The 27,913-nt window shown below is 41.6% G+C and overlaps 1 protein-coding gene across 2 annotated transcripts; it reads right to left on the reverse strand.

Moving 5' to 3' along the window:
• Positions 1 to 27,892, reverse strand: POMT2 (protein O-mannosyltransferase 2). Of its 2 annotated transcripts, none has more exons than XM_041399149.1 (21): positions 27,822 to 27,892; positions 27,124 to 27,208; positions 26,238 to 26,342; positions 24,963 to 25,071; positions 23,974 to 24,082; positions 22,378 to 22,537; positions 19,693 to 19,799; positions 18,699 to 18,781; positions 17,529 to 17,638; positions 15,459 to 15,525; positions 14,579 to 14,651; positions 13,077 to 13,155; positions 12,175 to 12,326; positions 10,467 to 10,558; positions 9,267 to 9,343; positions 8,057 to 8,128; positions 7,799 to 7,858; positions 7,515 to 7,620; positions 6,400 to 6,540; positions 5,624 to 5,738; positions 1 to 5,089 (listed from the first exon to the last, which is right to left on the reverse strand). In XM_041399149.1, the coding sequence occupies exons 2-21, from the start codon at positions 27,181 to 27,183 to the stop codon at positions 4,984 to 4,986; spliced, it is 1,983 nt and encodes a 660-aa protein (XP_041255083.1). In that variant the 5' UTR covers positions 27,184 to 27,208; positions 27,822 to 27,892; the 3' UTR covers positions 1 to 4,983. The 2 variants fall into 2 exon arrangements, with proteins under 2 accessions (XP_041255083.1, XP_041255092.1); XM_041399158.1 differs by having other exon boundaries at positions 27,339 to 27,885.
• Positions 27,893 to 27,913: the final 21 nt, after the last annotated feature.

Consider the following 27,913-nt stretch of genomic DNA (forward strand, 5'->3'; position numbering starts at 1 on the left):
TCTTGTTGTTACATCAAGCATGTATGTGAGGAAGAAATGAAAGGGGGAAAAAACCCATCCCAAAATCTAGACACAAAGAGATTGCTTCAAAGAAGAGATATTTATTACAAAATTAAATTCCAAATTCTACCTCATTTTCCATTATCACCTGTAAAAAACACATGTATAGCTCAAGGGAACATTCTCCCATCCACACCATATGGTACAGTAATTGCACTGTAGTTAAAAGAATTCAGTTCAGACAGATGCACGCACACATCCCCCGGCATTAGTAAGAAAGGTTCAGGATGTAGAACAGAATTACCAAAGAACTACTCTCACTGTAGCTCCAAACACTTGCTTAGCCAGAAGCAAGCTCTTCAAGGATGCCTCTAAACCCTGTCTCTTGTAAAACACAGTAAGCTCACTTGGCAAAGTTTTAGAATCAATTATAAATTCAGCAGGAGTGGTATCTATGCCAACATGTGACAGCCTCAGATATTATTTGTGATAACCATAGCCCTTGACATTCAAATAAAGAGCATAAAAAAGTTAACAAAGTGAAGCAACTTGCAACCAACCATACAACCAAGGTCTTAGTGCTTTAAAAAAGATAGAGAATTTTCAGTCCTAACCGCTTGCTGCCAACAGCCCCACCCCAAAGAAAGCATGCTACGGAGGTGGTGTTCTTATCCTCAGCTTTGCTTTCCCAGCAGGAAGAACCTTATGTTGTTCTAACAGTCCACACATTTTTGCTTTCATGACACACTTGCCCATGTGTGGGGTCATGGGGTCACTTGCTTTAAAGGGGAGAAAAAATATCTTACCTACATTGCCCAGCTGGCAGAGACACAGGGCACGGCTAAGGAGGCTTTCACATTGCCAGCAGGATCCTGAGAGGAGGAAACAGTGCTTGTGCACAGAGTGCCAGCCCAGAGGGTCACTCAGTCACAGCAAGGAAGGGAAGCTGCTAAGTGTGGCAACGGAGAATTTTGAAGAATTTCAGGTAAATGCCTTGTGTTTCCACATCAGCAGCTGGTTTGCTCTCAAGTCCTTAAAAACAATTCTCTAAAGGATTCAGGAGGGAGAAGAGGGAACTATAGGTAACAGGTTTGTTTACCTTTCCATAACAAGGTTCTGGTTTTGCTCTCAGACCACGTGACAGGTATTCATTCACTCAGGCTACTACAAGATGTCCTGTCCTACCCCTTGTCCAGGCACCTGTATGAAATGGGAATACTCCAAAATTTAAGGAAAGCAAGGACATGACCTTTAATTTGGGCGTTCTTCAAGAACCAGAAGGAAGGAGGAAGATATAAAAGAGTATATTCTGCCAATGTCCTTTGTGCATGAATCAGCCTTTCCAATCAAGATGCAAAAAGAAAACCCTGTACAGACTGAAGAATGGTGGTGGCTCCCAGGGCTGCTAACAATGGTGGTAAACAGTGATGACACAAAGTCCTCCACCTGGACCAAGGGCAACCTTGGCACAGAAATCTCCATTCAAATCCTCCTCACAGTCACATCTGTGTCTCATAGCATGAGTGGTCCAGTTCCTGGAAACAGGCCAGTCCCTGCTGCTGGAATAGATGTGTGCGTATCGATGTCCTGAAGCGACTGTTAGCAGAAACCTTTTAAGATGGATGGATTGCCTAGGATAAAGCTAGATGAGCCTAGAGGCCCTCTATCTATCTATCTTTCAGAGACTGACGAGTTGAAAATAGAGTTTACACACAAAAAAGAATGTGAAGCAGGGAATGTGGCAGCCTGCAGCTTTTTGTGATTTGAATCCATGGATACAGTTTGATGAAATACTTTGTCAGTGATAAAAGGAGCCCTGTCAAGCAGGGTTCAAAGAGAGCAGCTGCTCCAGAGAACAGCACCTCTGGCCTCAGAAGCACCGTTAGCTATTTTCCACGTGACTGGAGAAGATGACTAATGAGCAGTTCTCAAAAAGAACCTGAACTCATTCCACAAGAACAACTGGAAAAACTGAACTGAAGCAACCCAAATTCCATCCCAAAAGCAAAGAGTGCCTTGCACCCCCTGCCTCATGTCAGTACCACTTAAGATATTTCAAGACAGAGTCAGGAAGGGAATCCAAATTATTGTATTTTACTGACCTCACAAAACATGTTACTATTATGTTTCAGTAATAGCCTGACAGATTTTGTTTTAAGAAGCAAATACTGAAGGTCAAATTCTAACAGGAGTAATTTTTCAGTATTTTTCTCCTGAAAAAAGACAGAGCTACATCAATGTACACTTACTCGAAAATCCAACCCTTGGAGTCCAGAGAGCGCAGAGGAAATGTCTGCCTCTAGTCTTCAATGTAGACCTTTCAATCCTTTTAACTCCAGATCAAAAATAAAAATTCTGCTGTTGCTCCCTCTTGTGGAATAGCTAGATTTTTTTCACTGTATGCCTCCAACCACTTACCATCAGACAAGACCTAAGAAACAGTCTCAATGTCAATCAAATGCTCTCAAAAAAATTTCTGAAGTGACAGTCCTAAAGAAAAATAAACCTTTTGTCTGTGTTGAAACAGAAGCTGGACTTGTGCATAGGAAAGTGGGATGGGAGCATTAAATTTGCCACCTTCAGCACTCAGCTGCCAATACACATCCAAAACACTATTAGTAATAAAGGATGGAGGAATCCTAGCCAAGAAACAGACTGGCTCATCTTCCTCAGACAACTCCTACAAAACTGACCCTTTAATGATAACTGAAGAAACCAAGGTTACTGGCTCAGTTTTTGCACTCCCAAGGTTTAATATGATGAATAAAGGGTGTTACAAACAGTAATTCCAAAACACTCGCAAACTTCTTAGATTTTTTGTTGTTGTTAATGCTAAGGAGAAGTATGTAATTGTATGTGCTGGAAAAAACTGCACTTTAAATCATGACTTTTGCCAGCTCTTCTGGCAAATCCTCCCCATGACAATGGGACTCCCTTAGGGAAAGCTCATATTGAGGATAGCAATGTACTAAATCAATAATCTCACCAAGAGATTGGGGGATCACATTGTTACAAGGCAGCACTGCACTGTCTGCCTTCCACATTGCCAACAGTTAGCAATTTGCTGCTGCTGTCAGATCTGGCAGGTTCTGAAGAAGTTTGCAGCCTTCCCCCACATCCTTCTTGCCTGTATATCACCTCTGTGAATTCCTGGCTCATGCAGGTAAGAGCACTTCCTGCACTAACAAGTGGAAAAGAATCATCAAACCCAGCAGCTAATTATTGCAATGACTTCCCACCATGTATAAGCAGCAGGTGATCAACTCAAAACCTTTAGAATCAAAAGCACAAGCCCATCCTATCTGAGCTAGTATCTATAGGAGTCAGTTTCTGGAGAGATGTGACATACCAAGCCAGAGCCTTACAAAGCAAGCAGCTGCCTTACTGAACAGTGCTATGGATCTCCAGTAAAGAGGAACCAAAGCAAGTCTGACTGGAGTCTAGTCCCCCCCACAGAACAACTTTGCTAATGCAGCCCTTCCATGTGGTAGGAAATATATTGGAGCCCAAGATTTGGTAAGAGAATTAAATGCAGAGTTCATTTTTAAAGGCTGACACACCCACCTGTTCCTCTCCTCTACCTGTAATTTTGATGCAAGGCTGGGAAGCAAAGCAAGAACTCAGAAATGAAAAGCATGAGTTCAATGAAACATACACAAAAGAGTTTTTCAAGTATTACTTCTTGAGACAGGAATACAGCTGTGATCAAAGTGTCATTCACATTGGATACTACAAGGGAGCAACTTGAACTGTGACAAGAAATTGACACTGGATGAAGAGTAGGAAATGGAATAAAAGAAACATAGACAAAAATACACCTAACACAAGACAAAGGCACCTGATAAATCAAATTCCACTTTCTTGGAAGGGGTGGATTCAAAATCCAATGGCTCTTGACACTTCACAGACAAAGAATTTTTGCCTGGCCTCACATTTCCTTGTAATTTGATGTTCAGCAGTCTAGAGAAGGAACTTGTTCAATATGGGAACACTGAGCAGATACTTTGGCACCAGCAGCCCGTTTTGCAGATGCCACATGCATTGAGATGCAGCCTTCCCCTAAAAGCACAGGCACTGGCACTGAAAAAGCTGGGAACAAAAGCTGAATGACAGCTGTCTGTAAGATTTCCAGGCTATCATTACAGTCTCCTGTACATCCCCCTGCTGGTCTCCACCGCATACTGGGGCTGAAAATAAACCACCTGTCATTTCTACTGTAATTTCCTTGGCACCTTCAGACAGAACTGAAGGAAGCTACAAAGAGCTGAGCTGGAACAGTCTGGCCCTGAAAACAGGCCTGCTAGGTGAGTTGTATAACTGATTAAAGGTGACCAGAGAGAAAGGCAGTATAGAGGAATAAACAATTTCCATTTCTGCAGAGGGCCTGGGAGACAGGCAAGGCACAATGGCTCAGGAGATTTCAAACAGACCCTTTCAGTCAAATTTTAAAACCCAGGGTCAGAACAAAAAAACCTTTAGACAGCCAAGGCAGGTAGAATGAAGGTCCCCAGATACTTACAGTAAGCTTTCAAAAACCTCATCATAAGAAAGGTTGTTAATCTTGATAGAAATCCTATAGTGCTTCAAACTGTAGTGGTGCTTAGATTACAAGAAGGAAGACACACACACACATAGAGTGTACACGCCACTGCAGACAGCCTCCAACTTGTACTGGTCTGGCTGCTGGAATGCCACTGCTGTTTGACTGACATATACTGCTTCGAGGAAGTGGCATTCAGGCAGCCAGCTGTCCATTAATACAACCTAAGGATTCATGACATGAGTCTTTTAATTTAAGGGGACCTTGTTGTCCTCTGCATCTTCCAATGCAGGCAGTGCAAACAAATGCCAAAGCAACAGGGTTACTATACCCAGAGTCGTCCAGAAAGGGCCTTTTATAGTCACGTCCTCAAAGCACCAGAATCAGCCTGACTTGCAGCAGATCTCGTGTTTCTGATCCGCTGTTCCCAGGCTTCCTTTGTTCTAGAATTCCCAGGAGTCCATCCACCGGAGCCCTGCCATGGGGCTGCTCGGGTTGGAGGCCATGGGTCCTATCATCCCATAGGACAGCGGATGGAAGAGGTAGAAGCTGTGGAAAGAAACCAAATGCCCGTCAAACACAGCGCAGTTTTCTGTCTCAAGAGGTTCACAGCCTATGGGATCTTTGTCTTAGGGCTGCTCTAAGCTCTACTGGGAACCACATAATCTCTGCTGAATTAATTATATACATAGCACACAGTTTTATCACATGTGGTATTTTCTCTTAGAATCTGAAAAAACTTACAATAATGAAAAATTTGCCTGTATTTGAGGAATATGTCACCATCATTGGGAATAGAACCACAAACCACTGAATGGCAGGTCTGGAGGAGAACAGTGTGCTGTGTGCTGCAACAAAAGAAAGATTCCCTGCAATGGAAAGATGCTCTATAAAGCCTTACAGGGACACAGATGCTGAATCTAATAAAATTTGAAGGTTTAGGATTGGGCTTGAGGATGTCTGACAAATTCAGCAGAGAACAGAAAAGGGAACAAAGGCTAAGGATAATTAACAGGCAGCAAAGTTTCTATTGAGAGGGTAATTGTCATACATTCCATTCATGAAAAGTTCAGCTGTACTCACCTGTACAGGATGAGCAGAACCAGTGCCAGGAATCCACCTCCATACACCTTTCTAGCTGTAGTGCTGGGTGACAAGAACCCAGCACAGAACTTCAGTAGTGCATCCCAGGTGATTCCTAGGAGAAGGAGAGGTAAAAGTCAGAAGAACAGAGCTGCTGTGTTCACTGACTAGGCTGATGAAACTCTGTTAGCACCAAAAGACCATGTCAATTTTTAAATTAATTTACCTTGGTAACCTTCAGAACCATAGAGATTGTTTTGCATCAGCAAAGGTTCTTTTTATCCTACATTTCCATTTGAATAAATGCAAAAGAGATCTGGGTGCCAGATGCTAATGAAGGTGGTATAAAATCACAGGAAAAACTACCAAGGCCAAATCATAAACAGACATGACAGAAAGGTATTGGCAGTAAACAGAGGGAAGTAACTTACACACAAGAATATATAAGAACAGTGATAATAGCAGAGACCAGGAATCCCATCTCTAAATTTAAATGCCCTAAGCACTAGACATGACTGCCTCTTCAGGGTGATAATAAAAAACCAACCAACTTACCAACCAACCAACCACTATCAAAACCCAAAACCAAACAGACAAACACAAAATTTGCACTGCAAGCTGCTTTGTGAAAAACACTTTGAGTAAGTCAAAGCTTTCAAGTAATTTGCACAAGCAAAGGCTATAAAAATAATAAACCTTTTAGGCTGAAAAACATTCAATTTAACAGAATATCACCTTTTTCCCTACCTTGTCTTTTCCAAGACTCTAGTATTTACCTGTCAACATGCTGGAAAAAAGCATGGCAGGAAAGTAGTGGTGGAAGTAGAGAACTCGTCCCATCATAAAAAAAGGGAGGTAATGAAGGAGCCAGCCCAGTGTGATCTGCCCTCCAGCACGTAGCACGACTCTGGACAGTTCTGGAACACAAATAAACATACTTCAGCAGAGAAAAACTCAGCTACAGCTCCTATTTGCAAACCTTAACACACTAAGTAAACTCAGCAGGAATGATCTTTGCAGGAAGTCATGTATTGGTCTGGAATTGCTTCAAGCCTCTGCAACATCCTAGCTGCATTCTTGATAAACATACAAGCACTCTTCAGGAGAACAGCTGCCAGAAAAGATATACAAAGTCCTAAGTCTCCAGGCATGGCAGGAGGTTGACCATGCTCTAAGACCAAACATGCCACTTTTCTGGCTGTGCATCAGACTAACCAGGTGATTCTGGTTTCTGAAGATTTTCAATGTCTCTGCAATGAGAGCCATCCAGCTGATCACTTTGTCAGCCCTTCCTGGAAAGAAGTGGTGCCTAGCTTTCAGAGCCTGGGGAAGGGACTAAGAGCTCTGGTATCTGTATACAGCTTAGCCAATAATTTATTGTATAACTGAGTGGCTTCCCATCATATTTTAGAACTGACTTCCCATAAGGAGACCTACAAAATGAAGCAACCATTGAAATAAACAGGAATGGTAAAAGTATGACTAATTAGGGCTTGTGAAAAGCTTCAAAACCTTGGCAATGCATATAATAAAGGATCATTTTATCTCTTGCATTTGTCATTTGCTTTGCATAAACATCAGAAAACATTTCTTGTCTTAAGACACTGTGCAAACTACCAAGTACAGAGCACATGCAGAGCTTGACAGCAGGGCATTGATTAATTAGCCTGTATCCCTTGCAGCCAGTGTAGGTAGCCATGCACTATTTTTGTAGAAGATCTGTGATGTTCACTATTAAACTACAGCTATGAAGATCCCACTCTCTGCCCTGTGGACGCTGCTTGATAATCCAAGCTCAGTGGTTTCCCGCCCTTGACACACAAAGTCCTGCCATCCACACACTTTTAAGGTTCCTGCAAAAGGCATTTATGAAAAGGGAGACTGACCTCACCTTTGAGTTCAGATGTCAGTTGGACACCTCTCTTCAGTGCCACTGCAGTGGCAACTGTTATCAGAAGATATAACCCAATAGTGACCAGATTTAGCCACCAAATCACCTACACAAGAGAAAAAGAAAGATTTGGGACTTCATGCTGGACGTGTGCACGTGATGTGCAAACATTAAGAGTACAATAAGAGAGGCAGTCCAAAAGGAGAAGGAAGGAAACTGGCAGAAGCAAGACTAAGCTAAAGTTTGCTAAAGACATTGGCTTGGAACCTCTCACTCCAACTTACCGGGTTTCCAAGCAAATAAACCCGATAATCCGTCTCATTGACACCAGAAAAACGCAGTCCCTGAGGAAAGAGATCAGGAGGGAGAAAAACAGATATTCATCAGTCCAGTCTGTATTTTGTACAGCATCGAAGGTGAGACAAATTCCCATCCATTCATCTCAGCTGACAACATCTTCAATGCAATGACAAGGTGGTGTGCTTCAAAAGGCACTGCAAAAGCACTTGAAAATAGAAAGGAATATGGATTGATCAATATACCTGGTAATTGATGGGCCAGTGCCAAGGTTTGGATGTGACTTCATTGTCCTTTGGTTTGAGACCACTGTTTCCCTACAGATAAATTAACATAAAATTTAAATGAGCATGCAGATATGCTGCAATGTCTGCCCAGAAATGTCTGTGTACACAAACATACATCAGTACCCTTCCTGAGTGAAAGCTGTTTTCTGACCTACATAAACACATAATCTTTCACAATGGTCACAATTAGGACTATGAATGTTCTAATACTACTGTGCAAGTGAAAATGGTTTTTGGGTAGAAAAAGAGGCAGTGTTCTCTCATTTATCTTCTTCAGCCTTTCTGTCACTAAGGATACATGTTGCATAAGCAAGATCTTTTTTCATTAAGAGACTACTGTGACAGGTTTCTCTCCTCTACAAAAAAAAAAGCCTCAAAGAATATTTCCATGGAAACTCATGCAGGTGCTTCCTTACCTGAGACAGCATTATCACTGATTGCCATGGAAACACTTTACAAAAACACTTTACAAGTACTAACAATAATGTGCTTGACTACTTTTGTCTCTTTAAAATCTGAGAAGAGCTTCACAAAAAGTAGCAAAGAAAACCCTAGACTCCTTTTTCAAAATATTAACTTCTCATTCTTCAGAAGAAGGATTAAGGAGCTGGAAACAGATGGGCTTTGGCCAAGAGTACAAAGAACAAGCACAGGAAAAGACTGCAAGAGCAGTCTTTGCAAATAAATCTGCTCTTTTTAAAAAATATATATTCAGAAATAAAAAGGAAACCTGAAATCACAGCTCCTTGATGAACTTGAAAAAAATCAGAAGTTTTCAATTTTCATTCCAAACACTTACTGTTTTTTTAAATACCTGTTTAGCTGATTTTCCTTATTTTGACCACAGTAATATCCTTCTGCCTCACAAATACTAAGTTTTCTTTAAAGCCTTACAGGTAGGTAGGGAAAACATTACATAACTAGGCTGTAGCTAGATCACACTAACAGCAGAGCCAGGTATTAAGTACAAGGCTTCCAAACTTGGACTTGAAAGATTTAGCTCTAAGATCATCCTTTATTCTAAGTATAAATTCAAGTAGGTTGCTTGGGCATGCAAATTCTGCCCTAGCTTGCAGTCATCACCCAGATCTCTCTGAAAGTGCTACTTCTTTTTGAATGCAAGAGAGAGGAGGAAGAAAATGATAATTTGGAATCAATGACACCGTACCCGGATCATAACCATGTGGGATTCTAGCAGAATTTCTGCAAAAGAAGGCTTCAAAACATCCAGGCTGATATTGGGCACTTAAGAAAAAAAAAAAAAAAAAAAAAAAAAAAAAAAAAAAAAAAAAAAAAAAGAGAGAGAGAGAAATAGATTAGAAGTTTGTATGGTTTCCTTTTATTTGCCTTTTTCATAATAATCTAAACTCTCTCCTCCTACAACAAATCTGTTTCCAGAACTTCTTTTAATTCTCTATGCAATTCATTCATACTCTAAACACAGTGGCTTCCAGTCAGAAGTATCCCCCAGTGAACTTTACAACTGTTGTACTTCTAAATTTCCTCCTTTACTTCCAGGAGCAATAGAAATAGATAAAAGTCCATGAAATAAATAATTTGTATTTCTGGCTGCAATTAAGAGACATAGGCTTCATAGGCTGCTGTTTACCTGTAAATGAGCCATAAGTATGGGAAAGCAAAATGAATTACAACAAAAGAGGAAATTCTACCAAGTCAACAGCACAGCATTTCTCTCCTTTGGTTTTCAAACACTTGCTCTCACAGGAGGAAGAACAGTAAGTGTTCTAATAAGTCAGAATTCAGCCCAAGCCAACAGAAATTCATGGGATGAAGACTCTGTTGAACAACCCAGGCCAGAGGAGCCTGTGAAACATACATAACTCCTGGATGAGGCTGCACAGCCCACCTGTCATTACTGGCAAACTTAGATCCCTTATCACATACTAACCATTTCTTGAAGGTACTGCAAAATCACCATTTAGCACACCCCCAGTAGGAGAAGGGAAAAAATACACCAGAACAGACTGGATCCAAGCTTTTTTTAAATATCATTGAAATATATACGACATACACGTATCAATGACAACAATTCCCAATTAAACAATGTTAGAAATAACAGCCTGTATTGGAGTGCTTCACATTTTTATAACACATTAAAATTTCAAAATCTTTAAGAAAGTCTTTATACTTCTACTACACTTCAAGCATTATGACCAGCTTCCAGTACAAACAGTGAAATAGAAAAGGGCTCTGCATCCCTGCACATACTCAAGTTTGCACTTAAGCTGGGAAAGAACACATACACTTCAAATGCAGAATGCCAGTTACTGCTACCTGATAGCTCATCCCTTCCTTTAAACAGTAAGCCAAGATGCACTCTCAATCAAAAAGGAAATCAATTACTTACATTTAGGGTTAATATGATCTTCAAAGTTCCAGAGGGAATTGGGTGTCTCCTTCAGGTATGGTGTGCAGGTGACTTCTACTTGTTCCCAGCCCCTGAGGATCAGCAGAACAGTTCACCACCACCCCACAGAAACACTCAATATTTCCATTTTGTGTTTAGTTTTCCCCATTTAGCTTTATACTTCTCCATAATGCTTCAGCAGTTGCATTCTTACATAGTATAGGAACCACACAGAAACCAAAACAGATCTGCAAGGCAGTTGACATCAAAAATTCTATGGAATAGTTGAACTGCATTTCTCACTTTCTCACCCAAAAAGCCCTAGGTGGGTATGCGGGATTTTTGAAAATTATGCACCTTGCCTACTAAAAAGAAGCTACTTCCAATTCAACCCTTATAGTCCCTCCAAAGAAAATCACCATCATCAACTTAAGTCAATCCATAACTACAAGAATTGTATTATAGAAACAAAACAATTATCTTAGAGGATACTAATAACTGTTCTTTAGTCTGTCACCCTATGTCTAGCAGGTCATATCAAAGATTTTGGAGAAAGTGCATCAAATCTGACAGAAATGTGACAGATTAATAGGGAATTTTCTATCAATCACTGCTTAGCAAATTTCACTAATTAAGTAATCTATTAAATAATTACCATTAAATTCTGTGAAGGACAGTGATTACTACCCATTAAATAAAAAATATAAAAATCCAATATACTCTAACCATCCGTATTTGCAGTTAGCAAGTATTTTTTTGCCCTCAGCTGTTACTATCATCAACATTTTGTGGTGCTAACTTCCATTCACACAGCAGATTGTTAGCGGGGAAAAAACCCAAACCCAATCCACAATGTCTTCTGAGTGCTCTTGACAGAGATTGGCTTTTTTACATTATGTGTCCATGAGCCCAGCTCTATGGTGATGTCTAATTGGCATTTGCACTTCTGGCCAGGCAGTTGCCAGAGATACCTGCCTGCTCTGTCATTCAGCGTCCACAGGATTCTTTAGAATCTGATTTTACCACAACACAGAGAAGGGAAACCTAGAGTTTCCTAGGGAAATAGCAGCAACATGAGTGCAGAGCCTCTGCCTCAGGATCCATGTCAGCATCCCACATGGTACAGCTTTACAGACATGGCACCTTGATTCCATCAGCCTGGATGTCTCTGCATCCACCTCATCTGAATGATGAAGATGCATAATATTCAAGGACATATAAAATCCCAACGCCTGCTAATAGCAGTTCATAACCACTGCCTCACTTCAGATGCTGCATGCAAAAATGGCAAAGGTCTTCTAATCACAATGTAAATTAATACCAATAAAAAGCAATTTTGAAGATTGTGGTACAGAACAGCATGAACTGCCCCAGTTTCCAGTGATTTTTTGCAAACCCCAAGTTCAGATAACACGTTAAATAACACATCTATCATCTCCTCCTGGCCCTACTAGAGGACAAGATCTATGTCCATGCCACTTTTGGATCTCTTAGTAAGGGATATTATTTTTCAGAGCTGCATACCTTCACTGTAACAGACTGCATAATCATAACCCAGATCTTCCCCTCTGGTCATACTCTTAGTACCTGCTACCTACATTTTTATTCTTTTAAAGAAATGGATGAAATGTAGCTATTGCTTAGTCTAAAAGCAGCACTGAGTAAAGGAACATGTCAGCTGAAGGCCCTGCAGAGGGTGGATATTTACCATTTTGGCAGAGTCTTTCCAGAAGATCCCAACATACACCCTGTGGCCACATGGGTTAGCCGGACCTGACTCCGCAGGACTTTGATGAGCTCCCCAGTCCTTCTGCCCACCACTTCAATCCGCCAGAAGTCATTGGAGTCTCCTGTTCCATTCTGTCATGCAAGCATGCCATTCGAGAAAAAATATTGCAAAAATAGAAAAAAGAAATGAAACTATGCCGAAACTAGAAGACACACAGAACTGAAGCACTGCAAATAGGAAATTCTGATACTCCCACTGGGTGCAAAGCTAAAAAACTATCCCAGACCAGCCTCCCTCACACTTCACAGAAGAGATTCCCCATCAGGAAGACATGATTCTAGACATAAGCAACCACTCACAAATACATCTCTGTCTTGCCAACCTTAATTTTGTTTGCTTTCAATTCATTCTTGATTGTAGCTCAGAGTTACAGCATAAACAGGGGCAACTTGGCAGCTTCACAAAAGGGGTTTAGGCAACACATCTTTGCATTTAGAAATTCAGCCCTCAAAGCATAATCCATCTTTGTGATTCAAAATTCTGTCATCATTCTGTCAAAAAAAAACCACTTGTCTATGTGACAAGGCCAAATACATAAAATAGAACTTGTCAGAGCAACTTCAAGGTTGCTCAGTTTGTCATTTCTGGAGTTGAATGCTGCCAAAGCTAGACTGACAGTAAAAGTTTAAATTATTTTTTCACATTAAATAGACCTTACATATGAGATAAAGCATTTCATACTACATCAGTTTTTTCCTTGAGGATGGCAGATGTCCATCTATCATCCTGGCTAACAAACTAAAAAAAGCAACAATCAATTCCCTTAGCATGATAGGAACTCTTCCCAAAAGAAGCTTTTGTTTTATCTTCCCTTCACTTACTATTCCATAGCCAGTGACCTGAAAATGCTTCCTTGTCAGGGGAGCCTCATGCTGGTGACTGTGCAGATTTCTAGAAGTTCTGAAATGAAATTAAAAGTCAAACCTTTGAACCCTGTCAATTTGTGATAAAAACATTGGTTTGAGCCATTCAGAGATCTGCCAGTACTCTAACCACTGAATTGCAGCTGAGGGTACAGCAGGATACAGCCTTAATGGGATGGAGTGAAACTGTCACTTTCACATGACTCTGAGCTTATGCCACACTGGGCAGTGACAAAAAAGGATGACAGCATGAATAAATCCAACCCTCAAACTACAATCTACCACCTCTAAAATAAAAAGAGATTGGTTTTGGTTTGCTCTGTTTTGTTTTAATTAACAGTAAAAGCGTGACAAAGAGACCTGTTTTATAAGAAGAAAAGCAAGATCCTGACCTTTTGTGATTATCAGTTTTGCTTTTTGATAAAGACTGGGGAAAGACTGTACCATTTAGGGGGAAATCAGGGGCCACCATTTAGCACCAGCACAGTGCAGGCAAAGAGCCTCCCACGCTGGCAGGGTCTGCCAGCTGAGGCAAGCAGAGAAACCCGGCCATAGCCCATCATTCCTTGCCAAAGGCGCTGGGACAGCGCTGCTGCTGCTGCCGCCGGGCTGCACGGGCACAGACACCCTATCCTGTCCGCGGGGCCCGCCTGCCGGATCCTTCCCCAGCAGCGCCGATTCACTCCCGTGCCACAGACCTCATCAGGACTCAACCCATTCTGCCTAATCAAGATGTTATCACCCTCATTACCATATATTTCATAGTAAACTCCCAATTCAAAATTTTAAAAAATAAGTGTTACAATAATTTGGGAAGCCTAAGCAATGGTTTGTGCATACACCATACTGAATGTTAAGAGATCAAAGCTGTGAAAGCACACAGCATTTTGGCACAGTGACATTACACTAGATAAAGACTAAATATCAAGTCACTATGGTTCCCCTGCTTCCTCTTAAGTATTCCCTGCAGAAATAGAAAGGATCAGCTTCCATTTTCATTTAAAGTGTTTAACTGCTATGATCTCAGTGCCGTTGAGAACTTCAGTGGGTGGATACCACCTATGAACATAGGGACAGGATACTTGCAGTACACTGACAAAAAACCCCTACATTCTATTTATCTAGAAAATTCAGCATGGAGACAGGCAACAGAATGAGGGTTTTGAAAGTGCTTCTCTAGAAGAGTTACCCTGATTATTGCACCTCACACAACTGATGAAATCTCCCTGCTGCTTAGGCAGCTAGTTCTAATAAAGTTGTGTGGCTCTCTTTCTCATTTAATAGACACTCTTCAAAACATAAACCATAGAAGAAAAACCCTACAAACCTCACACTGGAAATTCAGATACACAGATACCTCTGTCACATGTGCTCGTCTAACCACAGTCTCCAGCAGGACGAGTCTCCCACCAATTCTGTTCAATCACACAATCTCTTTGAATCCCAGAAATCATCCTTACTCTTTATGTTCCAGACGAATAATATCTCCATGCCTCACAAATTCCACAGGGCTTGAGAGGTCAGACAGATCTGCTGAAGGAAGACAAACTAATCATATCAATGCAATGACAAACTTACCAGGGTCTTAGAAAGTTTCTTGCTGATGCTCATCTCTCAAGCAGATAATAAAGCAAACAAAGTCATGTTGACCCCAAGCCTGATGTAAAACATTGCTCTAGACTCTAACCCTGAGAGTTACTCCAAAGAATGTGAACTATAAAAGGCTCTTGCAACACTGATTATAATTTTTCTTATATATCTATGCTATTTACATTTTTTGCTATTTAGACAATTCTTGCTAATTTTTATAAACACATGCATCAGGTAAAGAAAAGGAAACTGCCAGACCAAGCATGCCTCAGCTACATACACTACATAATCTAAACCAACAGCTTTCTGCACAAACCATAGATAATCACATTCAGTACTCTTATCTTGTCCCAAGCAATCATCCACAAAAATCTGTCAAACACAATGTACCAGACTGTAACAGAACCCAGCCTTCCCAAGACTCTTAGCCACAATAACAGATTGCAATAAATATTAACTCAGTTCAGACAAATTTCCTCTCTGCTGTTATTTGCAGCCCTAAGCAGCTGAAAAATTGTCAATGCAACCTTCAGCTAAGAAAAGCTTATTTACTTCAGCTGTACAATCTGAAGAAGAACCAAAAACACAGTAGACACACACACACAATGTAAATCAAGAGACAGCTTCCCCTTGTTCTTCCTTCTCTCCCTCTCATATCCATGACAGATACTCTGCCCTGGAAAGAACTCAGAATATTTATTGAAAAACAGAAGCAGCAGTTATAAAAGGCATTTAACTGGTTTTTGTTACCTGTATCTGAGTCATGTTTCTTTATGATCCACAGGTTATTCAAATCTTTATGTAAGTAAGCAGTGACCTGAAATGACAGGATTAATTATTTTACATAACAAGAAAAAAACTGTTGATAGCAGTCACAACACATTCACCAGCAAATCAAAGCCCCAGATGAATGCACCAACCACACAGAAGTCCTGGAATTACCTTTATGACAGTGCCCCCTAGAAAACCAGTTATGGGGCACTCCTTAAGCCAGATGACACCTCTTCACCAGTGTATAGCCCATACTCAGAAGCACTACACTTCATGGCAGTTCACCTGCACCAACACAGCCTGACCTCCCCTCACCCTGTTTCAGAGACTCCTTCTACAACAACAGGATATCCAAACCAGAGCTCTTGAATAATCACTGACCACTATCCAAACCAGGAGACAGAAGCAGCACTGGCTTCACAGACAGGACATTTCTGACAACAGGCTGACTGTGACAACCATAACATCTGCCAAAAGATCCAGGCAAGGTAAGGATTCAGGGATCACCCATTACAGCTACACAGCTAACCCCTGCCAGTGTGCTCAGCCTCACACAGAGTAACTGCATTGACTACTACCATGGACATAAAGACCATCCTATTCCAGGCTGCTGCTGCCCACAGCACGTGGAACCGTACTCCCTTCGCCCACCCTCCTCCTACAGAGCAGCAAGCCCTGCTCTGTGGGACCCTAGCCCAGTGCCCCACCTGTGCCTCTCTCTTAGGTGGGAGCAGATGGCCCAGTGGGTGGGTGAGAGGCAGAACACAGAGGAGTGTCTGACAATGGGGAAAAAGGGAGAGCTGGAAGTAGAACCTCATACCTTGAGGTCAAGCCACCAGGAGAGGAGGAGAAGGTGGAAGCAGAAAGATCACTTTTTCCTCTCTAGATCTTCTGCAAATTCCTCTCTAAATTCCCTTCCCCTCTCCAGAGTCCTGAAACTACCCTAGAACCCTACCATTGTCCTACCATCAGGGCAGGGAGCACAAGCAGGGAAATCTCCAACCTTTCCCACTTTCCATAAGGAACTCCCATTAGTGTCCTCTTCAAACCACCTTTCCCTGCTTTTAGTGTCATAAAGCATGATCTGCACTCCAATTTTGCCTATGCTTGAGGCAGTTTAGCATGACATCTCCATACACTGTAATAAACATTAATGTCATCCTAGAGTATTAGAAATTCTGATTTTGACAAGCAGCAGGAAAAAAAGATTGAGACAAGGTTTTGACTTCTGAAAACCTCCTCCTAGCCACAGAGACAGCAGGGAGTTAAAAACCACACTTGTGTTTCTCCGGCAACTTTCTTTCAAGGATCTCAGAACAATTTTTAGACACCACTAATCAAACAGCAGAATACATCTTGGTAAAAGTGCAGAAGCAGCAAAGATTTGTGAAGCTTGATGATGATGGACAAAAATAAGAAATCCACTTAATGCTTGTACTTCTTAATTAGAGATAGTTACATGATTTCTGATTTCTACTTTCACTTATTGCTTAATCATTTAATGAGAAGCCCTTAGCTCAGATGGTTTCCATATGGCTACATTAGCTTACAAATGCACAGCATGTAATTTATTGAGCAAATTCTTTGGTGACAGATGAAGGAAGCAAGGCACAAAGGAGAGGGATTCATGTATGGTCACAGAGCCAGTGGCTGGAGTAAAAACAATATACAGCAGTTCTATTCCCTTGCTTTCAATATACAGCCAGAAAAGCTGTAAGATAATGTACTTGTTTAAAACCAAGTTTTACAGCCTTCCTTATGGTAACTTTCATTATGGAAGACTATTCTGTAGTGTTCTTGGACTCCATTTATAGGCAGTGGTCTTGCAAAGCCTTGTTACTGTAAGTCACCCCTCTGGTGCAGGGTGGTAGGCTCTCTTCAAGCCTCCTTCTCAGTCAGAGTTCTAAGCCAAGTGCACAGCTGTGGCACTGAGATGGTAACAGATGCTGAGTAAACACATAGCTCCTACCAGTTTGGCCCCTAATGCCAAATACAAAGAGAGCAGCCCAGTGGTTGTAGGCACAGGCAATTCCAGCACAGCACACCAACCTGCTGCTGGCGAGCCCCAATGCCCTCAGGATAGAGGTGCCAGTGGGAGTGAAGGTATCCCCCTGCCATCCGAAGGTTCTTCATTGTGACCACAGACCCATATGCCAAATCTGCATGAGAAAGAGGGAGGGAAAAAGACATAAGGCAGCTCCCCTGTATCTCCCCCAGCTAGTCTACAGTGCTCAATTAAGCATGCACTCTCCATTGTTTTGATGGAAGTTTGTTTCCTGTTTGACACATTACGCCACAGGGCTCATTGCAAGCTTATCTCCCATCCCTAACCAGGATCCAGTGAAACTGTTACATAACATTTGGCTGAAACACTTAAAACTCTCCCACTAAGTTTTAACATAAACAGACACAGTAAGGCATTCCTTTTTTTTTGTAATTTCATAATGAGAGTTTTGAGATAGCTTTCCCTAAGAGTACAACACTGCTGACCCCTACAGCAATACAACAGGGAAGGGAGACAAGCTCAGCCGCTGGATAGCAGAGCTGCTGCACTGGCTTAAGACATCTTCCCTCCTACCCCCCAATGCAAGTGAGAGAACTCAGCCTTGGAGAACAGACCTGATGCTCCCCCAGTGACAGCTCTGGAGCAGGGAACAGCCAGAAGAAAGCTGAAGTAATCAGAAAGCTAAACCATTTTAAAGGCTCAGTAGTCCCTAGCTAACCTGAGGATTAGGGAACAACCACAGAGCCTTCTTTTTGCTAAATTCAGATGCATTCTGAATACAACACAGCTGGACCAAGCGGCACACTGTGTCACAAAAGTTGGTAGTTTCCATTTACACATATTTTGGAAACAAATCCCACATCTGAACACCTACAAATCTAAGGTGAACAGGAAAAACATCTTTTTGTTGTCTCAAGCAATATAGAACCAAAGAATAACAAGATGCATGCACACAAGTCAAAGCCCTCAAAATGGCATCCTTCCCTCTAGATGGAATATGATTAAACACTAGTGACCATGCACTGAACATGGTGGTATTTTCAGCCTTTTTCTTTCTGTCAATACATAAAAACTGCACAGAGGAAGAGCTCTGACCTTGACCATGGAAGGCATAATTCACACTGCCCTGCACTGAGTCACAGGGACACCGTTTCTATTTAAGTTCTCATGTACACTGACAACATTCAGAGTGCTTCATTCATATAGCCACTCACGCTCTGGAATGGAGACATTATGAAGATTGTTCCCAATCAGCTGGGATTGAAATGCTGAACTGAAGAAACCATCCCCAGGACCACTGCAAAAAACAGCAAAGAGTATGACAATTCAAGGTCTCACTAAGCAGCATACAAACCTCTGTCATGCATTACCAAGTTGTTTTTACAGAAGAAAAATTATAAAACCAGACTGGGCATCTGAAGAAGAAGAGTGGGTGCAGTTTCCTTAAGAGGCACATTTCTCTAATGTTGTGAATCACAGCACATAGAGACAGTCTTGCAGGAAATTGTCCAGAGCTGCAAGGACTTGAGGTGACAAAAACATACATGCCGGCACTGCACAAAACATCAGAACCGTCTTTGGGGGTGTTCTTAGAACAAATAAACTGACCCACTGTCAGGACAGATATAACAAAGCCTTTCTCTGTGACTCCTGTAGTCTTCTGCTAAGAGGTTAGCGGTAAGACCAGTAGACTTTAAATGAAAAAGAAGAGATTTATTTTTTTATTCTTTTTCTACAGTGAAGTGCTTATTCACTTCATTTTTTAATGCTGGCATATGGAAAACATTACTTGGCCATTTTGCCAGCTCTCTCCTTGTAAAAAGCATCCCTTGGTTGCAAGCATTCAGGAAAGAGCCCTCCCTTCAAGCACACTCAGACTCTTTCAATCACAGCCATTTTTCAGGAATGCAATGACTTTTTAATTCCAAAAACACAAAGAATGGAGTTGAGACATCTTCAGGTCCCAGAAAGAGAAGAGGAAAAAAATGAGACAGGAAGTTTGGTTAGGTTACTCACTTGGCATTTCAGAAAGTCTCAAGCTCAAATTAATTTCACTGCCAGCTTGGCCAGAGAGCTGGGGAAGGGAATTAAACAAAGACACAGCTTGAGGCTGTGCTTCTGACACTGAAAGTGGACTACTATATAACCAATAGCCTTTATCTCAAAGCAAAGACAGGTAATTCTTTTGGAGAAAACAGTGTGAAATACCTTCTATTTAACACTGCAAAATGAACAGCAAACATAGCCGTGTAGAGGGCAAGCGGGAGGACGATGAGGCAGAGTACACGAGCCAGTAAATGCTTCCCAAACGTGACCTGCAACAAACACAATCTGCATCAAACAGTGCAGGAACAGCTTCACTCCTGATCTCACAAGACTCTGAGCAGCAGTCCTATGGCTGGAGCTTGCTGTGCAAGAAAGCTCACCAGGTTACCTCAGAAAGGCCCAGAGAGAGGCAAAAGCTGAGGCACACCTTGCTGTGCATCTCCAAAAGCTGGAGCTATGGTACCTCAGAATTTTAGGGTCATGGGAAAAAAAGACAAAAATAGGCAATAGGAGAGTTTAGTGTTCCGAAGTGCTGAGCATCCCTAACTTTGGCAAAGGAGGTTGGACAGCCCCCACTGAAAATACTTTGAGAACAAGGACCTTAACTTGTTTACCAGTAGTACACATATTGACCCAAAATCCCAGCAAAGAGATGGCTCCCAAAAATAGTAACTACCAAAGCTAAGCAAGAGGGAAAATGAAAATTTGTTCCTCCAATATGTCTATGCAAATGTGAATGTAACCAGGACATCTTGGGGATCTAGATATGCTTCACTTAAAGAAATCACCTTGCTTAGCAAGGACACTCTCACACTGCAACTTCTAGTGCTGCACAGCCAGAAGCTACAGAAAAGTCAGCAGCAAAACCTGTTCTTCAGATGTCCCAAAATGAAAGCAAAATATTTTATTTCAACCAATTGAAAATATGTCTTGCAAACAGATGCCAAAGAAGCTATTACATTTTCACATCCTACTGACACTGCTGGTAGTAGAATAAATAATGTAAAATAGAGGGTGGATAATAAATAGCTGTGGAGGAAGAAAAAAATTAAATAGCAAAAACTGTTTGCTAAATGGCCACACTAACTTCAAAGTGGATGAAAGCAGATGCACTTGCTATTCTCCATATTTTTAACATGATATCTATCATATAATCATTAAGCCACTCATTCTCCATCCCTTAGTACCAGAACCAATTATTTCAGAAGGAATGGAAAAAGCGGAACTCATTGCAAAACTCAGTGAAGTCAACAAAGGAAAGAGCTGTTCAGTTCCAGTACTTCAGCAGAACACTTAAGAACCACTGGACACTTAGAAACTATTGCTGATTGATGGTACATAACCAAATATAGGCAGTGGAGAGGCACATGAACTACCCTCCAGTTCCCTACTTAGAAAGGCCTCAATATGCTTCAATTTTCATGAAATGGTCTTCTTTAACTAAAGACTCCAGTGCAATGTCAAAGAAAAAAAAGTGCATGTGAAAGACAGCAGTGAGCAAACCAGAACAATGGATCAACACAAGCTGAGAATTCTAGAAATCAACTTTGTCCCCAAAAAATTGCATGTAAATAATCATGAGTAGCTTCCTAACAAATGCAGAGGTAAGTTATTCAAGCTTTCAGGAGATTAATCCTCACCTTTTTTTTTCCTCTCCTCAAGCACCAAGGTTGCCAAATAGCTATTCACAATGCATCTACCTTCTGGAGTAAATTTCTTTACATATTCTAACACTCGGGGGTTTGCTGTCTTTGCTGCCAGCAGCACAAATGAAATCACTGTGCAGCTGTCTGCTGGCACAAAGCTTAGACATGATGGATTTGTTCTATTTCAAATGTAATTAACTAACTTTGCTCAAGAAGTGTTTCTCTGGATTTGGAACATTGAATCTTTGCAGCCCATATTGATTCATATTAATCAAAGAAAACAAATCACACAGGAGGAATGGAAAAAGCCCCCCCATGCGCCCACTGTTTACAGGACAAACGAGACAAAAACAGTAAGTGAAAAAAATAGAATTTTCAAGCTTCAAAAGAGGCTGAGACAAGAGGAGAACCGAACACCTTTTAAAAGATATGACTGAAGAATTTGTCTTCCTGCCGGTTGCAAGACAGCAAATGGTACATCAAGGCGTTTCTCCAAATGGCAGATTTCACACTTCGCAAACATAAAATGCAATATATTAGACCAGGACACTCAAACCCACTAGCAATTTTTTTAAGGCTTAGAAGAACTAAATGTGTATGAAATCAAGCAGGTTATGGCTGTCTTCATCCTCTAAACTGGCTATGGATACTGCAGGTTGCAGAGCATTTCTATGACTCGTGATGCTCCTGCTATGCAGCCTCTGCCCCCCTACTCTCAGCAAGCAGAGCCTGAGCTCACGCTGCTTATGCAAAGTAAGTGCTGCAAGACATGCCTGTCTGCCAGGTAGCACATCCTCCTTGGGAGGTCAGGTGCTGGGAGGCCCTGCTTCGGGCCCCTGCAAAGCCATTCCCAATGAGCATTTTTAGCTTAGGCTGAAAATGTAGCCAACTGGAATGGTAACAGTTTCTCTCAGGAAAAAGTAACAATCTTTCTGCTGTGTTTGTATACTATAACATCCTGCTAATACAAGTGTGTTTGGTTTCTTTCAAAAGTGTGGCAATAGTTTTCTTTCAAAAGTGTGGCAATAGTTTTCTCATTATAACCTTAATCTCCTTTTTTCATCACCACATCAGACGCCCCTCTCTGCCGCAGACAGAGTATCTCTGTTTGGGTACTTGCAGGGTTGTCAAAGACTAGGAAAATTACAAAGCAAACAAAACAAAAAAACCCTTAAAGTAAAGAAAAGCCTTTGAAACTCACCAGTGACAGGCTGAGGTTCCCCAGCAAGTCCCATAGGTCATAGATTGTGTTCAAGCCAACCAAGAGGACTACAAAAAGGCCAACAAATTTTACCCCCATTGCTCCAGCAAGGCTCACACCAGTCAGACTCAGCCAGAACCACCAGGAGGCAGAAAATGGCCTGCAGGACCAGTAGAGCAAGTCAGTAAATAAAATTATGGCTACGTGAATGGGCAGCCTATGATCACAAAAATAAATAACAGATCAGTTACCCCACAAAATTATGGTCCATCTTCTCAGGAACCCACAAGAAGTGGAAAAACAAGTTTTTCATTTATTTTAGAATCACACAAGGATACTGGTTTCAGACACGGGCTTGTGAAGCCTTGATACAGGTACAGTTAAGCCAGGGGCAACCCCAGATCTCCCATTCAAGGATGGAAAAACAGACATCACTTAGACATAAGCTAAAGTACTAGTGTGAAGAAAGTCTGACTACATGGAAGTTCTGAAAACAGAAACAAGAATTTTATTCCATAAAATGTTCTGTTCCATACTTCTCTCAGAAATTTAGGGACATGGGGAAGAACAAGAGGCAAAGAGCAGCCATCTGTACTAAAGCAAGAAAGCCTTAGCAGAAAACATCTATCCAAAACATAAACAAAAGCCACAGCAAAATGCAAACAAATTATAAACTGACACAACATTAAACCATAGAAGAGAGATGAGAAAAAATGACAGCAGAACTTAAAACCTTTTCCCTTCTGATTCCTAATGCCTTGATGCTTTTATTTCAACTAGAAAAAATCCCCATGACCTGCTAAGCAACACGATAGCTAGAGTTGGCTTATAATTTGTAGAATATCAACTACTTTGACAACAGGATTAGCTCTAAGATATGAAAAATAAATTCAGGTCAAGGCACACAGAGCTGATCAAGCACTGCCCTGTAATTTAGTCCTTGCATTCCCTGGGGAATGTGCTGTAGAGAAGGATGGCCTTGGACAGCCATACACGATGCTGCAGGCTGCATTTCAGCCACACAAACTGCAGACACACTAAGATTGATATGATCAGTTCTTGAATGTTTCATGAAATAAAAACTGCTCATATATAACACAGAATTTCAACTTTTTATGTCTTTGAATGTCTTTTTATGTCTTTGGGATGCATTTCAAGGAAATTACTCTGTGCAGCCCAGCCTCAAAGTGGCCTTCTGACACATCCCAATACCTATAAACCACAACCCTCTCTGGATGGGTCCATAGCAAATATCCTTAGCAACTTGGCTACTTTATTCAGAATCCTCCTGGCTATATTTCCCTCTGAGTTTTTGTAACCATTTCTCTAAACAAATTACACTGTTTACCTCAGACAACAGGATTTTTAAAGGTGCTTACAGTCACAGGTAAATTGGTGTACTCCAGGCAAACAATACCATCGCCTTAAATACACAAACCCTCAGAGTAAAAATTTCTCTCTGCTACCAAAAGTCATTTTCACCTTCAAATTTCCTGAAATAATCTCATTTCAACCACTCACACATCACCAACAGCAGACATTACTTTAACTGTGTCAAACACCTATAGTTTAACAAAATTATCATCCTTATCTTACCTGTCTGCACAGCTGTTACATTTCACCATACTCAGAACAGCTCCCATGAGAAAGAACATTAGAATGGGATCCAGCAGAATATATTGGGACAATGTAATACAGCCTGTATCTGCAGAGAGACACACAGCAATGTCAGAAAGACTTGCAATTCCAAAGTGAATCTAAAATTGTGGGAATTCAGCTTCCTCAGTGTACTCAAGAAGGAGGTGGGAAATTTTAGAAACAGAAGGAGATCATAACATTTCATCTTCTACATGGTAGCAAAGGGGAAAAAAAAAAAAAACAAACCAAACAAAAAAACCCCAAACAACTACAAGAACAAAAGGCAGTACAGCAGTATCTGTGAAACATACTGGAAAGTGCTGGCAATATATTCAGATAGAGAGGATTACAGCCAGCAATGATCTACCGAAGGCACCACCATGGTGCCAGAGGAGAAGATACCTTTCAGATGGTACCTATAAAAAATGAATACAGCTTTGATATTTTAAGTCTCCATTTCTCAATACCTGTGTCTTTACAAAACTCCTACTTTGCTGACTTCATTTGCAAGGTCAATTTATCCACTTGGCTCAATTCAAGAAGGAACTTTATTATTTTTTTATTGTGAACTCTTCTAAAGTAATGCAGGGGTTGTTAAAGATCTCTATAATTCATACAGGAAACATCAATATTTCACTAGAGGGCAAAATCATTCCTGACCACCCACTTTATGAAATTTTTTAAAATTAAGGTGCAATCTAATCCAATACCGTGGTTATGCAAATAACAGAAGTACTTATGAACTAAACAAGACTGTGAAGTTCTTAAGGGGACCACCAAGTAAGAAACCTCATACACATATACACTAAAAAAAGTGGAATTCCTTTGCTTTTGAGAAAGTCTCTCATTAATCCAAATATCCCCTGCTTAGGTAACACATGGTAATCCAGAAATTAAATTATCTGAACAATTAAGATACTAAATTTTGCTGTAGCAGGAACACCTACCAAAAATAAGGATGAAAGCCGTGAGTAAGGCTGCTGGCAGTGACTTTGACAGTTCCAACACTGTGAGGTAGGCAAAAGGAACCAGGCAGGAGCCAAGAAATGCACAAAACTGCAGGAAAAGATCATGGCAGAAGTTATAACCTCACCCATGGTGGACAACAGCTCACACCCTTTCCCTTTCCCTTTCCCTTTCCCTTCCTTCATCTTCCATACCTACAACAACAGGAGGTGTTGCAGCAGCTGAACTGAGTCACAAAGAACATCAGACAAAAGCCAGCTGAACAAAGACACTGCTCAGAGGACAGAGGCTTACTCTGTTCTGCAGTGGTGTCAGTAACAACAGCCAGTCACACTCTTGCTAGACTACACCAGATATTTATAAATAGATGCATCAAGTAGGTGCACTACACATCCACTACACTCACCCTTTTTTAAGATACTAGATTATGAAAGCTAAGAACAAAATACACTTGCATCTTATATCTTTAGCAGACCAGATTCCTCTCTTCTACACAAATGAGACCAAGGATAGTTGGAGGAGAAATAGAAGAAATCAAAACAAAAGAAAGCAAGACCACAGTAGAATTTATTATCTTTAATGTCTGTTTCTAGCACCTCTCCCAATTTCGGCTCAGGGAAATCTAAAACCATGAAATTCTAGAAACTAAACTAAGAAAACATCCTTTCTCAGTTTTAGTTTTCTTTCTAGGTAGTAGCAATTAGCCACTGTTTCTCTTTTTGACTTATCTGCTGTCAGTTATATGGCTCTTCATCTTCCTAAAAAGCAGTAGAGCTAGGTTTTCAGATCAAATACAACTCTGAATTCTGCCTTGCTGTCCCAGGCTCCATCAGCGTACTCAGCTTAGTGCCACTGGTGGTGGCAAACTGCAGGTGACAGTGGATGATCCTGGCTTTTTGATACCCTTGGCTCCCCAGGAGATTAGCCAGGCACAATGGAGTGAGAGAAGCTCAAACCCAGCAATGTTTGCTTTGCAGACAAAGCAAGGTATCTATCCCATGCAGCAGTGTAGTCTCACTAACTAGAAGGAAGAGCTGCCCTCAATTTTCACCTTAACTTCTTACCTGTCCTCTCACAGACACATTAAGACTTATTCACAATAGAACCACTAACACTTTTCAAAGGAGCTTAAAGACAAGGCACGAGGCTAAACAGACCTCTGACCTGATCATGGAGAGCTGTTCTTAAGATGGAACACTCTGTATTGAAAGGCACAGGAAAGCTAACCAGCTTGACAGTAGCCTGCAGAGCCTTACCCCTCTCATGCCTACGTAGTTGTGCTGCTCATATCGATCCCCTGGCTTCTGGAAAGGAAATGTACCATCATATCCACTCAGGTAGCCAGCAAGTCCAATCAACATCTGAAGAGAACACGTGAAAAAACTGGTCAGGAAAATCACACGGGAGGAAAAAGTATCCAGGCTTGCAGCAGGTAAGATTTCTATGGAAGCCACATTGACCCAGAGGACAAATAATTCAGACATATCATCCAAAAAAGAGTTTATTTACAAAAATCATATATGTACATACTGCCCTTTGTCTAAAGGCAAAATCAGAATTATTTTTGCAACAGACTATAAGGCTGCCTGCAAGCTCAAGAAAAATAGCAGGTGTGGAATTGAGCACAGAGAATTCTGTAGAGTCTCCCATAGCTCCCTATCACTTTAGCTTCAGGAGACTCAGTCTGAAAGACAACCTTAACAAGGCAGGAGGATGCACCTTCATCCACACTACACACTGTTGCTAAAACAAGTTCATTTACAGAACAGGAAATCAATGCTCTCAGGGTCATTTGTGGCAGGCATCTCATTTGCTCACAAGTTATCAGGAACTGTTTGCTTCCTTTAAAATGTAGGCTTCTATTACATATGCCCTGCAAGTGTCACATTGATTTTTTTCATGTCAAGCCTTTCAAAAACCCAGCATTGCAATACTGTTTGGTTTTCTTATATTTGAAACATTTTTTGTGAAGACAAAAAGTTGTAAGTTGAGGCTCTGGACACAGAATGCAAATGGCTGTGGTGTCAACAATAGTTAGGATGGGCTTTGTTGTTCACCACATCCTTTGGCCAGAAGCCAGAGGCATAATTTTATTGGCCCACTCCTGTGGCTTCCAAAACATGCAACAGAAAAGCAGTTTACCTTCCCCAAAGGGGGATGGACATCAAAGAAGAAGGTCCGATTAATGTAGTAACTTCCCATCTTCCCAAAATGAGTTTCATCCCAACTGGAAAAACACACCAACAAAACACAAACCACAATAACCAATCTGCTACAATGCTGAAGATAATTAAAAAAAAAATCCAGGAAAATCTTTTTATTTATGCTTTTTATAGTATAGAGGGTTACCGTCTTACATTCCATATGAGACAATGCATTATACTCAGTGGGAAATCATGGAGAGCACTGCAGCCACTGTAGGAAAGGTGCTTTTTTTTAAAAGTGTTTTATATTATCACTCCAAAACCTCTGGTTTGCCCTTTTGATTCCAAATTGACCTTAGAGAGGTTAAAAAGTCGGCCTGCTGCACAAAGATCCCCAAAAGGCGCTCGCCGGGAGCCCTCCCTGCAGCACGTCCCGAGAGCAGCGGGGAGGCGCCGGGCCGGGCCGGGCCGGGCCGGGAGCGCAGCACTTCCTTGCGGCCCTCACTGCCATGTCCCGGCCCCACCTGCCGGGACAAACAGGGATCCCTCCCACGCCGGGTGGGGAAGGGGCGCGGGCCGGGAGCCAGGGTGCGGTGCCGGCCGCTGTGGCCGGGAGCAGGCGGACACGCACCCACCCGCACCCCGGGCCCGGGCCGTGCCCGGCCGGAGAGGCGCACGCCCCGCCCCGGCCCGTACCATACGTGCGGCGGCTCCCGCAGGCGGTGGAAGCGGGAGGCGAAGCTGAGGAGGGTGACGAAGGCCAGGGCGGCCGGGCGGGTGGCGGCGGG

This window comes from Onychostruthus taczanowskii, unplaced genomic scaffold (assembly GCF_017590055.1).
Source record: "Onychostruthus taczanowskii isolate IOZ18803 unplaced genomic scaffold, ASM1759005v1 scaffold1, whole genome shotgun sequence".
Taxonomy (NCBI): Eukaryota; Metazoa; Chordata; class Aves; order Passeriformes; family Passeridae; genus Onychostruthus; species Onychostruthus taczanowskii.